At 53.0% G+C, this 17,488-nt stretch overlaps 1 protein-coding gene across 3 annotated transcripts in view; it reads left to right on the top strand.

Annotated features, from left to right (window-relative positions):
* The first annotated feature begins 15,475 nt into the window (after nucleotides 1–15,475).
* Nucleotides 15,476–17,488, top strand: part of MINDY4 (MINDY lysine 48 deubiquitinase 4) — a 104,024-nt gene continuing 102,011 nt past the window's right edge. For all 3 annotated transcript variants that reach the window (XR_004421170.1, XM_033088709.1, XM_033088710.1), the window contains exon 1: nucleotides 15,476–15,638. Coding sequence is in view for 2 of the 3 variants with exons in the window: in XM_033088709.1 (XP_032944600.1) it covers nucleotides 15,576–15,638 (63 nt within the window). In the remaining variant the exon portion in view is untranslated. The remainder of the gene's footprint in view (nucleotides 15,639–17,488) is intronic.

The raw sequence follows: 17,488 nt of genomic DNA, 5'->3' as shown, positions 1-17,488 counted from the left end.
GAAAAGGGGAAATTGGGTTTTGAACACAACATAAACACCATCACAGGTGCCCACAAGCATGGATTCTGTGTAGCGTCTTCTATCATCTGTACCTCGTAGGAGCTCCGTAGAAATTGATTGACGCCAGACTGCCTGGTTAGACTTGTGTCTGCTGCATTCTAGCTGCGTGATCCTGGGAGACTTACCTCAGTTCTCTGGGTCACAATTGTCTTTGTAGAGTGGAGCTCAGGTTAGTACCTGTAATAGTCCCTACCTCCTTGGGTTGTTCTGGGGATGACACGCGTTAGGCCAGGCAAAGTGGGTAGTTAGTGCCTGTGCCATCCTACACTCAAGCAGTCCAGCTGCTGTGAATGGGAAAGTGAGTGGAAAATGCGGCCAGGATGGAGGCGGTCACCCCACCCCTCTGCTGGCCTGGACCAGAAGTGACATTGACCTTTTACAGATGTTTGCGTTACGATGGAACTCGAGCAATAACTGGCAACTTAGTACACAAAATAGAGAGCTTTGCAAGTGCCTTTAGAGAACATCTGGTTTCATGGGCCTGTTTTTCGATGTGGAAAGCAAGGCCGAGAGGGGATGGGTTTGCTCAGGCCCCCAGAGCGAGGCCATCAGAACTGGGTTTTGAGTCCCCCTAGACGGGACTCTGCATTGCTTCTCCCGATGACAGCTCCTCTGTCGAGGGCTGTGACCTGATCGTAGGTTTGAATATCAAGGAATCAACCCGATGACCTAATGGAAAAGGCAAACCCAAGGCAAGTTAGCAAGTTTGGCACCTAGGGAGGGAGAGCAGCCATCAGTGTAATCATGAAGCCTCTGAGCCGTGTGACTAGTGTAACGGGGGTTCTTTCCGGGAGGATCTGGCCAGGATTTCTGTCCCCGCCATGGCGGCCATTGACCATTCCAGCCCCCAGTGACCTCCCCACTCCTCTGCTCCCTCAGCCCTTGAGTCTGAGACTCTCCCCTGTCGGGATTCTTCTCGGCTGCCCCCCAAAATTCAGCAGCGCCTACTGGCATTCATAATTACTTCTTTAAAAAATATTTTTAATAACGTAAGGAATACACAAATGCATTATCATTATTAAAAAATAAAAATAGGAGAGACAAACATCGCCCTTGGTCCTCCCGTCACAATCAGTCTCCCCTGAAAACACTTTTTATCAGTTTCCTGCGTTCCTTTCTGCACCTTAAATTTTGCTTTTACATCCAATTTTTATATTTCTGTTTTTGTGAGGTTGTTTACACGAATACGATACTGTACATGTGCTCTTCCGCTTAACAATATGTCTTGGAGATCTTTCGTTGCGATACTGTTGTGCTATGTGTTCCTTATGTATGTCACCTATGCTATCGCATGAATGTGGCCTAAAATGCTATGTATGGTGAAGACTGCCTTGTGTACAGAGCAGGACACACTGCTCTTGTTAATGGAGGTGTGGTACGGTCCCAGAGTTTCACCATCGCTGACAATGCCGCAGAGTACAGTTTTGTACAAGCCTCTTTGTGTAACATGTGCAAGTATTTCCCTGGGTAGAAACTCAGAAGTGGGATGGCTGAATTGCAGAAAACAGACGTTTGGTATTTGAATAGCTGCTGCTATTCAGGTCCTCCAGATTGCACCCGAGATCTCCAATAACGTCCTTCCCCTGTCTGCTGCAGGGACGGCCTGTCTTCATTTTGCCAGTCTGACAAATAGGAAGGTGAATTGCATCCTTGCTTTAATTTGCATTTCCTTTATTGCTTAGGAGGCTGAGCCCATTTCCATATGGTTATTGGCCATTTGTAAAGGAAATGCTCACTGAATGGATTAGGTGCTCCGTGAAGATACAGCTGAAGGGGGAGAGGAGGAATATGTGGCTCAGGGGAGATTGTCCCCTGAGGTTCCAGATCGCTGGGCTGGTCCATGAGCAACAGCGCTCACAGGCCCAGGGGGTGGGGGTGGGGGGAGTGCAGGGTGAGGCAGGCGTCTGCCCGTGAGGACACTAGAGTCACAGTCACCCACAGACAAGCTGGAACCTGAACCCTAGACCTCCTCAGTTCAGGGGGTCTCACCCTAACTGGGTGTCCCCCACTCATGTCGCTACTTGGACTCAGGAATTTGACTAGAGTTTTTTGGCTGCAATTTGTATTATCTATTTTTGCATAGCAAACTAGTCCAAAATGTAAGTTAACAGAAACATCATTTGTTTGCTCATGCTTCTGTGATTTGGGGAGAGCTATGGTCAGTTCCATAGCCATCTGCTGGGGCTGGAACATTTACAAAGACCTGGAGCTCGGAACGAGATGGCTGGACCAGCTGGGGCCTCGGTGGACATCTCTCTGGGGCTCCTCCAAGTGGCTTAGCTCAGGCTTCCTCAGGCATGGCAGTTTCAGGGAAGCGACTTTTTTACATCGCATGGCAGCTGGCTTCCCCCAGAACGCAAAAGTGAAAGCTGCCAGGGCTTCTTAATACCTGGACCCGGAAGCCCCTGAATGTCACTGATGCTTCATTCCCTCGGCTTAGCCAGTCACAGCGCCAGGGCAGGCGAAATGGGCTTCACCTCTTGGTGGGAGAGTGGCAAGGGCTGGGGGAGACTGTGTGGCCCCTGGAAACACAGTCTACCACACAATTGAAATCCTATCAAAACAGACAGACAAACAAGAGGAGAATTTATAGAGAAACAAGAGGACATGGGGTGAGTCAGAGAACCCAGGCCAGGAAATGGAGCAGACGGAGGTCTGGATTGGGAAACTCATCAGTAACTCAGGTAGGCCTCCTTGGGGTCCCCAGGGCCCCCCCAAGCACTAGCTGTCTCTGCTTTTCTGTGTTCTTGGACTCTATGAGCTGTCCCAGGTGAGTACCCTTAGCCCTCGAGTCTTCAGTTTCCCTAGGTTTCCATGAATCCCAATTCCAAACCCCAGAGAGTCTGACTGGCCCAGGCCAGGGCTGATTTTCTCCCAAGTGTGGAAAATGAGGCTCAGAGACTTTGAAGGTGTTAGCCAGCATCAGTAAGAGGCAGGGCCAACTTCTCAGCCCTGGAAGCTCCCTGACTCCAAGCCAAGGCTCACACAAGGCTGCCCCTGAGAACCCAGCCTTCCCTCTGCAGCCCCTGTCAAGCTGGGCCCTGTGGGGGCCTAACTGGGCTGGAGCTGACAACCAGGCTTCCTCTTAATCAGTGGCCTCCTCTGGTCTCTGCTTGGAGGGGACAGCGTCCTACTGCTCAGGGAGGGTGGGGGGCCACTTCCAGGTGTAATTCATCGAGAGTGAAAGGCTTGATCGCCCCAGCAGGCTTTCTGCCTTCCCACTCTAGCTCCAGCATGGGCTGAGATCCGGAGTTTCTGAGAGTGCAGAAGGAGGCAGGCGGTAATGCACATCTGAGCCTCCTCGGGAAAGGCAACCTCTCTACTGGGCAGCTCTGATCAGAAGGCTCGTTATCTCTCCCTCAGGTCGGCTGCCCGTCTGGGATGGGAAACCCCACCACCACCCAGGGCTGCCTCCGACCTTTCACGGTCCCCTCCACTCTGTGCAGCAACCTGGTTTGTCAGCCCCACAGGCACCTGTACCTCTTTCCTGGCCCTGCCCAGGGCTGGCCTGCTTTAGGGGACCCCTGGACTTCAGGTCCCCAGCCACTTCCTCTTCTCTGCGGGGCCTTGGCTGAGGTTGCCCCACAGCCTATAATGGCCCCTTCCCCACTCTACCTGAGCACAGCCTCCCCACATTCCAACGCGTAGGGCAAAGGCCACCTTTCCCATGATGCCTTCTGCAGGCTCCCATGATAACGGTTTCTACCTCCATCTGGACATCTGTCTCCTTTCAACTGGGATCGCTAGGATTTTGGACATGGGCGTAAGGCCTAGCACATCCTCATAGCATATTATTTATTCATTTAACCACTATTTATTGAGGGCCTATTATGTGTCAGGTCCCATTGTAGCACTGGGGAACAGAGAGGATGAAAATCACTGCCGTCATGGATCTTACATCCTGCTGTAGGAGGCAGGCGAGAAACACGATGTTTACGTCAAGGGCGTAGTAAGGCACATGGAGATAGGTGCTAGGGTGAAATAAAGCAGGGGAGGGAGATTAGAGTGCCAGTGGTGGGGCAGGATGGGAAATTTTAAAAGGGGTGAGGGAAGGTGTCACCAAAATGGGGACACTTGAGCAAAAAGACTTGAAGGAGGTGAGGGAGTGAGGCATGAGGCTCTCTGGGGAAAGAGCGTGGCACAGGGCAGGTGCCACGGCCTGGGCAGGAGCATGCCTGGCATGTCTGGGGCACAGTGTGGCAAGAGCAGTGTGAGCAGAAAAGTGCAGATGTAACCATGACATAAATAATTTATAATAATAACAAGTGATACTATTTTTAGTTCTTTTATATGTCAAGCACGTTACATATAACCTCATTTAATCCTCACAACTACCCTATGAATTGAGGCTCTTATGACCCCTATTTTACAAATGAGGAAATTGAGACTCAGGCAGGTTTAGTAACTTTCCCCAGGTCACACAGCTAGCACATCATAGAGTAGGAATTTCAATCCTGGTTGACTCCAGAGGCCATGCTCTAGACTACGTCTTACTGCCTTGAATTAATGAACAGATATTCATGGAATCCTGCCTGACTCTCAGTTCTGCCTGCCGTTCTGTCAGTTCCAAGATGAGAGAATGTAGTGCATGTCCTGATGTTACTCAGAATCTTTTAGATAAGTGTTTGTCCATCCATCCATCCATCATTCACCCATCCACCCATCCATCCATCCATCATCCTCACATCCATCCATCCATCCTTCATCCATCATCCAATCCATCCATCCATCATCCACCCATCCATCCACCCATCCATCATCCATCCATCCATCCATCCATCCATCCATCCATCCATTCATCCATCCATCCATCATCCTCCCATCCATCCATCCATCCATCCATCCATCCATCCATCCATCCATCATCCATCCATCATCCACCCATCCATCATCCATCATCCATCCATCATCCACCCATCCATCCATCATCCATCCATCCATCCATCCATCCATCCATTCATCCATCCATCTGTCATCCATCCATCCACCCATCCACTCTTCCTTGCCTTTTCTCCCTATTCCTTCCCTCCATCCCTCTCTCCCTCCCACCCACTTCTATTCATCCACCCATTCAACACTCACTGAGGTTTCCTTTGTGTCCAGGCCATGCTGGATCAGGGATCCTCAGCTGTTTCCGGTTGCCATTTTCTTCTTCAGTAGAGAAGGGCTACAGGAACCGGGGAAGAGCCTCAAATTCCACTCAGCTTTACCCTAAATGAACTCTGCAACCTCCCTGGGCCTCGGTTACTCTGCCTGTCTCCAGAGGGGCTCAGTTCTATACTTGCCAGCCTTCTCTGGCTATAGGACATACTCATCTGTGGCAGGTGAGCTCTGTCCCCATGCTGCTTCCGCTGCCTGCAGGGTGGTTATGGGGAGGACCCCAGTTGAATATGTAGCTCAGGATCCTTCTGGAGGTCAAGGTGGGGGAGGCACTTTGTTGTGTTCAACAAGATGCTTACTGTCTGCCCTTTGCACGGGGAACCATGAGCCTGTTCCCTGCCACCTTCCCTCTGTGCGAGTCCTGTGTGAGGCACTCAGCCCAGTGCCATAGAAACCAAGCCCAGTGTGGAGAAGACCTTCATTTCCACCTGCCCATCTCTGCCCAGGGACCTGTGTAGGCATGAGGCTACCCACCTGGGCAGCGCTGGGATGCAGGAGCAGCTAGGGGTGGCTCTAGCCAAAGGAAAGGTCCTGTCTACTGGGGTCAGAATGATGGATTTGTGGAGAAGGAGCAGATGTCGCCCTGACCTCACAGCTCAGCTCACTGTCCTGCCCTGCTTTGCTCTTCAAAGTCCTGCTCACATTTCAGCCCTTGGAGAAGTCTCGTGAAACAGCCAGAAATGTAAGGAAGGATTGCACACACGGTTATAGACTGGATGTGCCCTCCCCCCCGAAATTCATGTGTTGATGCTCTAACCCCTAATGTGATGGTGTTAGCAGGTAGGGCCTTTGGGAGGTGATTTAATTCAGATGAGGTGATGAAGATGGAGCCCTCATCATGTGGTGAATATCCTATGTATCTACTCCCATCTACGCCCAGTGCTGTGAAGCTTCAATGAGATACGTCCGCAGAACAGGGCTGAACACCCAGTGAGCCCTCAGTAACCATTACTCTGCTTATTTTCCAGGTGGCAGTCTTCAGTGATTCATGGAGCTTTTCCTTGGAAAGGCTTTCCCAGTGCAGTTTCTTGACTTGGAGCCCATACGATGGCCACTCAGCAAAAGTCAACCAGGGGAGACCGTGTGCTTTTCATGAAAGCTGGTCTTCCCGAGGCTCAGCTTCCTGTGGCCCCAGGTGTCTGCCTATTGCTTGCCAGGCCCAGGACAAAGGGCCTGGGACTGGCAAGCAATAGGCAGACCCCTGGGGCCACAGTCAGCTGGGCACTCCCCTTCCCTCTCCAAGGCCCAGCAGCGTCAGTGGCTCCCAACTGCCGGGAACTAAGTCCCACCTCCTCCTCTGTGTACATGAGCAGGTCAGGCTGGCAGGGAGGGAAGTCCCATGGGTAGAGGGCACAAGACAGGCAAAAGCACGGTCGTGTGACCTGGTGTGGCTGACTGTAATTACTGAGTGAGGGCTGTGAGGATGGGAAAAAACCTCTCCAAGTCATTCAGGACTTTCTGCCTCTCCTGCCCTGCCCACAAATGCAAGTCACCCTTGCTGGGCATTTTAAAAATGATAAATACCCCCTGGATGGGGCCACTGGTGGGGAACGTAACTGGCATACTGGGTGGGGCTGGACGCATGGAGAGGCAGTGGAAGCAGGGGCGGGAGGGGTGGGCAGGATCCAAACAGGGCCTGGGACACAGGAAAGGAGCTGTGTCCCTGCCTGGGTGCTGCCTGTGTGCTCCTCTGACGTCCAGCAGTCTTACCAGCATCCCCAGGGCTGGGCAGGAGGCCTTTCCCTCTTCCCCTCAGCAGCTGCTCCCTCTTTTCCTCCCTCCCCACCCACTGCTACTCATACTGGGTATCAGAGTGAGCCGGGACAAAGGAGCAAAGAGAAAATGCAAGGACACCCCAGGGCTGGCCACAGCGGCTGCCTTTGGGCGCCTAGGGATCCTTTCTACCTGTTGGGTTTTGTGACATATTCACATGTGACCTATGTAAATTTTATATCATTTTAAAAAAATAATTTCAAATTATAGAAGAGTTGCAAGAAAAGTACAAAGAACTCCCAGATAGCCTTTACTCAGATTTATCAATTGTTAACATTTTATCATCATTCATTCATTCATTCATATGGGTGTATACACCTATATGTATATATATGTATATTACATATTACACACACATACATACATACATACATATTTATGTCCATTATGCTACAAATACTTCAGTGTGCATTTCCTAAAAACAAAAACATTCTTTTACATAACCACAGTACAATGATTAAAATTAGGAAACATAACTATAACACCGACACAGCATTGTTAGCTAATCTGTGTGTTTCATATTCAAATTTGGCCAGTTGTCTCAATAATGTCCTTTATAGCTGCTCTTTCCTCTCCAGGATCCAATCTAGGGTCACGTGCTGCATTTATCGGTCATGTCTCTTTATTCTCCTTCCTCTGGGGCTTTTCCTCAACTTTTTCTAGTCTCATGACCTTGACATTTTTGTAAAGCCCAGGTGGTTTATTTTGTAGGATATATCCACTTTGGAATTGTCTGATGTTTCCTCTGATTAGATTCAGAAAATAAGTCATTTTTAAAAGTAAAAATGGTGAGATGTTGAAGCCCAGGTGTGATCCTAGGTTGCATGACATACGAAATCAAGGAAGCCTCAGGTCAGAGGTTGTAGAGTCCCGCAGACCAGGTTTTGATCCTCAGCTTTGTCATTCTATCTGTCCATACACTCATCCGTTCATCCGAGAAGTAGTGATGGAGCACCTACTATGAATCAGGCACGGTTCTAGTCTCCTGGAGCAGATCAGTGAACGAAAGACAAAATCCTCGCCCTTGTAGAGTGTAGTGAGGCGAGTAGTGGCCCCTGGAAACTTCAAATATGACCTTATTTGAAAACGAGGGTCTTTGTGGATGTAATTAAGACATAGACCTTGAGATGAGGTCGTCCTGGATTGCCGGGATGGGCCTTAAGGGACAGAGAAGGAGACACAGACAGACAGAGGGGAAGGCCATGTGCGGGCAGAGGCGGGGACTCGGATTATGCTGCCACAAGCCAAGGGCCCCAGGGACCCTTGGAAGATGCAGTGGGGGAGCCTTTGGGGGGAGTCTGGTTGTGCTGACACCTGGATTTTGGATTCTGCCCTCTACAACTGTTAGGGAATACATTTCTGTTGTTTTAAGCCACCACATCCTCGTAATTTGTCACAGCAGCCCCAGGAAATGAATACCTGTAGATTCCATTGTAGTAATGATGACATGGGGGAGGGTGACATTCTATACCTTAAGCGGGCAGGTCACTTGACAGCTGTGTGAGTGTCAGCAAATTTCTTGACTTCACCAACGTTCAGTTGCCTTGTCTATAAAGTCAGAATAATGGCACCTAGCTTAAGTGGAAATTAGTCAACCACGGAAACTCAGTGCCCGGCACATAGTAGGTGCTTCATAATTGACAGCTGCTACTACTACGACCCTCTATTACCTGCCAACAAGAACTTGACAGCAACATTTGCCCAGAAAATCCTGTCTGGGGAGGTAGTGGGGAGCAACTCCATCTGATCAGATTCCAGCTCTCTGATGGGGCACAGAGTTCTAGACGGTTCTGTCCCTTTAAGCAGATGAGAAGGGGGATAAACTGCCTGTTCAGCCCCCCAGATCAGGACAGTTAAACCAGCTTCCTTTTGTGCTTCCAGGCAGGCCTCAGGGCTCCTGGGCTCTGCCCTTGAGTCCATTGTCCAGGAAGGATCGATTACTTGGGTGCCCGGAATTGGTTTTGGGGGCTGGATTGGGGAGGTCACAGCCTCTGGGGAATGCAGTGCTCTGGGTGTGGGAGGCACATGGCAAAATGGTGGGAGCCATGAGCTGGGAGAGACAGACGTGAATCAGAGAGAGAAAGAGAGAGAGAGAGAGAGAGAGAGAGAGAGAGAGAGAGAGAGAGAGAGAGAGACCCAGCTTCTTCTCCCTAGGCTTTTGCCAGGACAAGATGGGGTGCCCTGGTTCTCAGCATAGTGAGGCCACCACCTGGAGAGCCTGCAGGTGGGTGGGACACATTCCTCTGGACTGCAGGGCTTGGCCTTCTAGGTGCCAAGAGTCCCCTGGCTTCGTTCATGTACGAGGTGCCCTGGCCATGGGGTAGCCAGCAGTCGGGCCAGAGCAACTGCCTGGGGGAGAGGCCACTGGCTCCCGTCAGGGGTGGGGGCCTGGACCCCCCACTGCCTCTCGCAGGCCCTCCTGGTCAAGACTCCTGTTAGTGTCACCAAGACGGCCCCTTCTGGAGAGACATGGCTGTCCAGAGGTGACAAATTCGGGACTTCAGATGGTTTCTCAGCTACCTAGAGAAGCAGGGCTCAGACTGGTATCTGTTGATATTTTTAGGTTGCATAATGTGATGCCACTTTGAATTTGCATAGCCTTTTTTTTTTCTTTTTGAAGTCCTGTCACATCAACCCATTCAATGCCAGCGCCTCTTCCCACAGTGTCGATCTGCCAAAGCCATCTTCCTGTTCCCCAAATGTGAATGGCGGCTTCCCAAGGCCACTGGGAGCCAGGGGAGCTCACTGAGTGAGCCGTCCACACAGACAGCCCGCTGCCCCCACAGAAACCAGACTTGGAGATGAGTGGGGCCCTCGTCACCCCCACAATCCCCTTCACCTCATCTGCGCGGACAGTGCAGAGCGCAGACACCCCCCAGGGCTGCTCTGGAGCAGCTCATTAACCGTGGTCTACAGGCATCTGGAAGGGACCGCCGCTTACATGCAGCTGGAGAGCTGGAGTCATGCAAATTGCTGGATTTGGTTTTAATTTATTTGCAGATGAATATCCCTCCCCAGAGGCAGGAGGAGGGGGAGCGCAGGATGGCTTTTTAATTATTTGGGGCATTGTTTACAAAGCCCTCGGAGCAGAAGCGGGGCTTGAGGGTGATTCGATCCCCAGCGGTCCCTTCTCTCTCTCCCCAGTTCTTCCACAATGACACGCACCAGAAATAGTCCCTGGCCCAGGCTGAGCCCAACAGCCTCCCGCCCCCAAGTGGCCGCACCCCTCCCTTCTCTTTGCATCCCCCTGCCTCGCGCCTTGAACAGAGCTTCGGTAAGCTCCGGAAGGGAGCGCAGTCCTAGGCGGGGTGGGGGTAGCCCAGGGTGGCAGCCACATGCCCATGCAGTGGCCTGCGGTCCTCCAGCGGCTGCTTCCACACCCACCCCCCTCCGTGGGCCTTCAGGCTAAGTCTGATCATTTCTCTCCTCTCTCAAGTGCCTCCCACCTCACTCAGAGGAAGAACCTGGTACTTACGTCGTGCACAGAGCTCTCCGCACACGGTACGCGTGCCCATGTGCACACACACACAGGTTCCTGCAGGAAAGACACACATCCTGCAGGCATGTCCGTCCCATGCACACACACAGATGCCTCATACACAACAGACGCACACACACACAAACACACCCAGACAGGCATGCACGCAGGCACTCACGGTCCCTGGGACTTGCCAGGCTCTCTGCCATCTCAGGGCCTTTACACTGGCTGTTTGCTCTGCCTAGAAGACACCGAGATACCTGCTTGGCTCATTCTCTTAACTCTTGTCTCAGATGCCACCTCCTAGAGGCCCTCCTTGGCCACATTGCAGTGGACGCTTGTGTACCCAGCCAGGCCCCACCCATTACCCCCTCACCCAGCTGCCCCCTCCTACAGACATGGCCCTTGCAGAAGGAGAGCTGCCTGGCCTGGAACATTCCTCTGCCTCTCCCTTTCCATTGCTGGGGCCGCCCGCAGCCAGGCTCCCGCTGCTGACACGATGGTCCCGCCTTCCCTCGGTGTGCCAGGCACTGTGCTACGTGTTGGGGGAAAGACACAGTCTCGCCCTTGTGGAACATATGAAAGGCTGACGTAGAACAGGCACTTCCAAATAATTAAATAATTACCGGAGCACAAAACAGAGCGGCTCACAGCCTTGTCTGTGAATCACATGGTTTAGGGGAGATGTGAGCCACCTCCAGGGACCTCCGTGTGAGTTAAGCACCTTCTCACTTATAAACCTTGAAACAACACGGAGCTAAGAGGTGAGCAAAAAAGAGGAGCAGAGATCCCGCCCCAGAACAGGGACCCAGAAGAAGCAAATATTAGGGCCGGGAGGAACTCGTGGGGAATAGCTGCTCCAGCCCAACTGGAGCCTGGACAGCCTACCTCCAACTCAGCACCTCATTTCTGAGCAAGCCCAGCCTCCTTGTGTTCTAGCTTCATGTCTGTCCTTGCTGTCTTGGTGTGGCTGGGGAAACTGAGGCAAGGAAAGAACCTGGGACCTGGTGGCCACGTCGCTCCAGCCCTCAGTACCTGGTCCTCCTGCAGTCCTTTGTAATTACCCACTTCTCCTGCCCAAAGACTTCGTCTGTGTAGGAGAAATGCTGAGAGGGAGAGGAGAAGGCCTCGGACCCCTTCCTTTCACCACCTGCATATGGGGAGCCACTGCCATGTCACATGACCCACCCAAGGCCACACAGCTGATGAGAGGTCCAGCTGAGCCTGGAGTCCAGGGCTCCTAACTGCTGGCTGAAACGACCGCACATGCTTTACCACCCAGCTTTGAGCCCTCGGGCTGTTCCCCTCTCTGAGTCTCAGATTTCCCATCTGAACTGGGTGCTCCACGGTCTTCCAAGGTCCTGCCTCCACTGGGATCTCCTTTCCTGCCAGCTCTTGGGAAGGGCGAACAGTGGGTGGGTTCCAGCCATAGTGCCCATCTGATGGCTTTGGGATTCTGTCACACCTTTCCACTCCCCATCACCATGGCAGTGCGGGAGCAAAGGGGTTTATTTGGCTGTCTGAAAACCAAATGCTAGGCTGTCTTAATGGATTTCCAGGAGGTGTCTGCCTTTGCTGCTACAGTAGAAAAGATTTCCAGCTCTGTGGTCTTGAAGAAAAAACAAGCAGTTATGCCTTTTGAGGTCTAAAATGAGCACTGTAAGTCCAGGGGAGAGGTGGAGGGTGTATTTTGCTGGCCCGCAGAATTGACAGCCAACATCTTTCTCAGATCCAGAAGTTATCATTACAAAGAAAAATACATTGCTTTCCTTTCAGCATATTGGGTCGTCTAACAACAGCAGGAAATGGATTTCTCCCTTAATTACAGATGTTCACTTGCTCTGTCTGTAGCCACACGGGCCCCATTGGGTCTCAGCTGGGCTCTCCAGCAGGAGCGGCCACATCTGCACAGTATTTCCAGGCCATGTTCCCTCTGGGAATACCCCCGTGCCCCCTCCTTCCTGGTGCACACCCAGGCCAAGGCCCTTCATTGCTGCCTCCACCAGAAAGTCTTCCATGTTCGCAAGAGCATGCACCACAGCCACAGAGAAGCATCTCCGCCTCCTTTGCTCCTGGCCCTCCCCTTCCCAAGGAAGAGCCATCAGGAGTCCTGGCATGTGACACCCTGTTTATTGGGACCCATGCTGTTTCTCCAGTCTCCTGTCTGCTAGGCCTGCACCCACCAGCAGCCCAGCCTTCCTGATCCAGGCAAATCCCTCCCTCCTACCTTCCCACCGCCTTTGATCACACCAATCCCTTTGCCAGGACTATCAGCCCCGTCCCCATTGCCCCTGCCCCCAGCCTGCAGCCCTTTGTTTGGCACTCTGCCTGTGGAAACCCCTCCAAGCCCACACCAGCACCAGCTGCTGCAGGAGCCCTCACTGACTCTCAGGGTGGGCCTTGCTTCTTTCCCTCTTGCCCACTGCTTGCCCTGGCTGTGCCCTTGCCCACAGGCAGCCAGCCACCCCCACAGCACGCCCCACCCTCGGCCTGAGTGTCCTGGTGTTCAGGTCTAAAGGGAAGCCCAGAAATTACCTCCTCTGGACCGGGTTCCCCCTGTGTGTGTGCTGGGCTGCAGGAGTCTCTCTTCACCATCCTGCAGCAGTTCTCAGCCTCTGCCTGCACACGCCACAGTCCCCATTGACCTCCTTCGGGGCCCCCAGGTCCCACTACCTCCTTGGGGTTCCCTTGCCCCCACAGACTTCTTAGGGCTCCCTAAGTCTTCACCTCCTTGGGGCTCCCCAGATCCCAGTGAACTCCTAGGGGTCCTCCAGCCCCTGCTGACCTCCTTAGGAGCCACCCAGCTCTGAAAGCTGGAGCCCAAAGGTGCAGAGGTAGCAGGGGAACCCCTCCCCCAGAAGGGGGTTAGAGGACGTTTTCTGTACAGAGCACTGGGCCCTCCTTCCTCTCTTACGTGGAGATAAGAGCCAGAGAAGCCAGGTGTGCCAACTCCAAGGTGTGCCCCAGAACCCCATTATTTCAGGGAAAAGTCAGAATTCAAGATGCACTCCTTGCTGCCTTGCTACTCAAAGGAGGGTCCTCGGACCAGCAGCATCGATGTCCCTTGGGTGCTTGTTGGGAATGCAGAATCTCAGGCCCTACTGGCTCAGCCCTACTGAATCAGAATCCATAGTTGAACAAGCTCCCAGGTGACTCACACGCACACTAGTTTGAAAAGCCCTAGTCTCCCAGGCCCTAGCTGAAATTCAATGTCCAGGACCCACAGAGACAGGAGGGTTCTGGCTTCACAGAGGCCCTGCCTGTCCAAGGGTTTCCACGCTCTTCTGTGTGCTCCAGCTTATGGCTTCTCCGCTAGGTGAGGCCTGGCAGAACCTCCATGGGTCAAAATGTGCTCTGAGCAAGCAGTTATCTTTCTTAGGAGGCCCCTCCCCACACCTCTGCAGGCAGCTTTCTGCCCTGCACTGCCCTCTCGTGGCCATGGGGAGCCATTGCCATCTCATATGGCCCCATCTCTGCAGCCAGGATCCCAAGACCCAGCTGGTGGTGGAAAGAGGACTCGCCGCAGGTCACCGATCTCTGACAGAAGGCAGAGGGACCTCAAAAAGCACAGTGGAAGTGGGTTGGAAAATACTGGTTTCAGCAGCAGAATAGCAAATGGAGGCTGCCCTTTTCCCTGGGTGAGGGGTTCCTGCTAGATCCTTCTATCACTGCCCTTTCCTGCACAGCGTGTTGGAAGCTGTTCAGAGCTGGAACATGGGCTGGAGGAGAGAGAAAGAATCCTGTGTAGCAAGGACATGCAGAAAGGAGATCGCTCGACTGGTTCAGGGAGCTCTGCATGGCATCTTTAGGGCACGAGGCAGCAGCCAGGGGGTGGAGGGTCTCTTGCTGCATTGGGACCTTACAATGTCGGCCAGGGTTTCAACAGGGTACAGGCACTACTGCATTTGCTTTGGGAGGCTGCTTGGTGGAGGAGGGACTGGGATTGGGACATTGGGAGCTGAAGGCTCAGTGAGAGGCCCAGGCCGTAGTTCAGAGCATTAGGGGCTTTGCGTGGGTCAGACTTGGGTGGACAAAAGCCAATGCCCCTCCTACACCCCAGAGAGAACATGTCATCCGTGTCTGGAGCTGCCTGGAATGTGAGCTGACTGGCTATGTGGGCAAGGAGGGTCTTGGGAGACATATGACCTTGTAAAGGTTCTTCTAGGGATCTTGGACGTCTAACCTCCAGCATTGTGAGAAGAAACATTTCTGCTGTTTAAGCCATCGGTTCCCTGGTACTCGCTGTGGCAGCCCTACCTAGCACACAAATACACTAGGTTATGTGCAGGTGGACCCAAGATGGTGAAGGTGGTACCCAAGTGAATGAGTTTGGGGAAGCTGGTACTGGCGAAGGCACGGGTGTGGCTGGAACCCCAGCTTTGCCTGTTCCTAGCTGTGTGGGCTTCAGCAAAATCTAAAGCTGTTTCAACCTCAGTGTCTTGTTTGGAAGAATGGGGACAGTAGTAACCATCTTGCCTGGAAATTGTAGGATTACAGATGTGATAATATGTGTGTTAAATGCATGGTGCTCAATAACTAACAGTCTGGTTATGAGAAAACAGGCAGCAACCGGGGGAGGGACGTGGACTTGAATGTCAGCGCTGAGTGGGCAGAGTCCTGGGCTTCCATGACCGTCGCAGTCCAGGCCAGCGCAGGTCAATCGGCCGCTGAGCCCAGGAACCAGCTGTGGTGCTAGTTTACCTCTAGGGGTCACTTGGCTGGGGGTTTACTCCTCTGGAACAAGGAGGCAGGCATTCTCCCCATTTCTCATCTTGGGAAATGGAGACTCAGATTGGAGCAGTGACTTGTTCTAGGCCACACAGATGGACAGGGCCAGAGCAAAGACCCCAGCCCGCAGTCCATGAGGCGACCCCTCGACAGCACTGGGCGTTTTGCCTTGCGGGTTCTGCCTCCCGCTCCCAGAAGCGAGTTTAAAGGACGCTCCTCCCCTTCCCGTTCGCCTTCCCGCCCTCCGGCTCCCAGGGAAGGGGAGGAGTTCTCCAGGCGCGGATGACACCGTCGCCAAGGCAACACGGCCATACTGGCCAACCGACCCAGGGGCAGGGGGCTGCGGGGCCGCGGCCTCGTGGGCAGAGCCGGTAGCATGGACAGCCTCTTCGTGGAGGAGGTGGCCGCCTCTCTGATCAGGGAGTTCCTCAGCAGAAAGGTTCGTGGCACCGCCCTCCACACCTCTGGGCAGTTCCTCTAATTGTGGGGTGGGGGTGGGGCGCAGGCTGGGGAGTCTGGACCCCTGCAACCTCTGCACATTTGGGGGGCGGGGGCGGGGAACCTTGCCCTGCCCGCTGCATGCCCCAGAGAGAGATGCCCGACAAAAGCTCCACTTTCCCGGGCCGGTAGAACTACATCTCCCAGGAGCCTTTTCTGTCACCGCGCATTTCCCGCAAAGATGGGCAAGACCGCGGCCGCCCTCCCCAGGCATCGCCCCTCCTGGTCGGCCGGCGGGCCGAGGAGGCTGCGGAGGGGACGTGGCCCAGCTCCGTTCTCCCTGCCGTGGCTCCGGGAACACAGCAGGCAGTCCCGGCCCAAGCCTAGCTGCCCATCTCCATGACGAACCCATCCCAGCACTGAAATCCCGTCAGGAAGAACTGCCCCCAAAAGGGAGCCCAAGGGGTAAACACTAGTTCTTGGCAGTCAAATCCTTCAGCCACCTTCATCAACAGTTCAGTAGCTTCGTCTTTTTTATTTTTAAGTTCTCCTTTGTCTTGTCCCAGGAGAGTTTCGGGAATACTAAAAAGTTGGGGAGGTCCTTAGCTCCCATCTGCCCTTCCAGGACAGGTGAGGGAACCCTGGGAAAGAGGGGGCTGGGGGTCAAGGCTACGGAGTGTGGGGACAGCACCAATTACTCCTAAACAAAGTGACTAAAGGCAAGCCACCTGCTGTGTGTGGTGTCCTCCTGGTGTCCTGCTGGGTGCTGGGTGGGGCAAAGGGCAATTGTCAGGGATTAAAACACACAAAATAAACAATGTTTTGAACAGGAAAGGGAAGGGCTTTGGAGTCAGATGGAGCAGTTCACATACCCCCTATAGCTAGCTAGCAGTGTGAGCTTGGGTAGGAACACTCTGCCTCAATTTCCTTATCTGTAAAACAGGAATAAGAAGATTTACCCTTGGCAGGTTTATAATGGGGATTGATAAATATAGGGGCAACTCCCAAGCGTTATATGGGGCGCACAGTAGGTATTCAATATTGTCTCCCCCTATCTCTGATGTGCACCTGTTTTGAAAGTCTATTTTTGTTTCTTAAACGTGTACTTTTATTTAAAAATAATGTAAATGCATGTGGCTCCATTGCATTTGCTCCGTTTTTCTGGCTAATTGACTTTCCATCACCGAATCCCTGCCAGACATTGGACATCAGTGACGCGCCCCGTGCGGTTGACCGCTACCGTCATTTCTTTCAAGTCTGGCCACCACGCAGAACTCGCAGAGTTTTCCTCGTGCCTTCACTTTCATGAGTCCTCCCCTGATATCCAAGGCTCCCTTATAGCTTGACCCCAGCTTACCATCCCAATCTCATTTCTAGCTTCTTCCACATGCTTTTCCCTTTTCCACCCATAGCCCGCCAAGTCCCATTTCCTTCAAGAGCTCTTCTCAGGTAACTCCAGTTGGCATGGCTGACTCATCTTGTCGGTGGTTTGCTCACTGGTGCTCACGTTATAGTTTATACATCTGCCTGTCTCACCCACTAGATCGGTCCACAGAGCCGCTACCTGAACTGGGTGGAAGCTTCATAATCGTCGGGCTCACCTGGCCTCTCCTCCCTCCCATGTTTTATCTGAGCACTCTAAGTTCTTGAGAGGAGAAAGGAGTTGCCCACCGTCACGCAGAAAGTTGTGGAGAGCTAGGACTGCAGCCCAGGTCAGCTGCTTTTCTCATCGTCTTCTGCACCTGGGCAGAGACCATGTACCCCCCACAGCTTGGCACAAGGCAGGCAGGGACCCAGCACTTATAACCAAGAGTTCCCATCATGGTGTGATGAACCTCCTAGGTGCCTGCT

Source organism: Rhinolophus ferrumequinum, chromosome 20 (assembly GCF_004115265.2).
Source record: "Rhinolophus ferrumequinum isolate MPI-CBG mRhiFer1 chromosome 20, mRhiFer1_v1.p, whole genome shotgun sequence".
NCBI classification, from domain to species: Eukaryota; Metazoa; Chordata; class Mammalia; order Chiroptera; family Rhinolophidae; genus Rhinolophus; species Rhinolophus ferrumequinum.
This window is presented reverse-complemented; position numbering and strand designations above follow the sequence as displayed.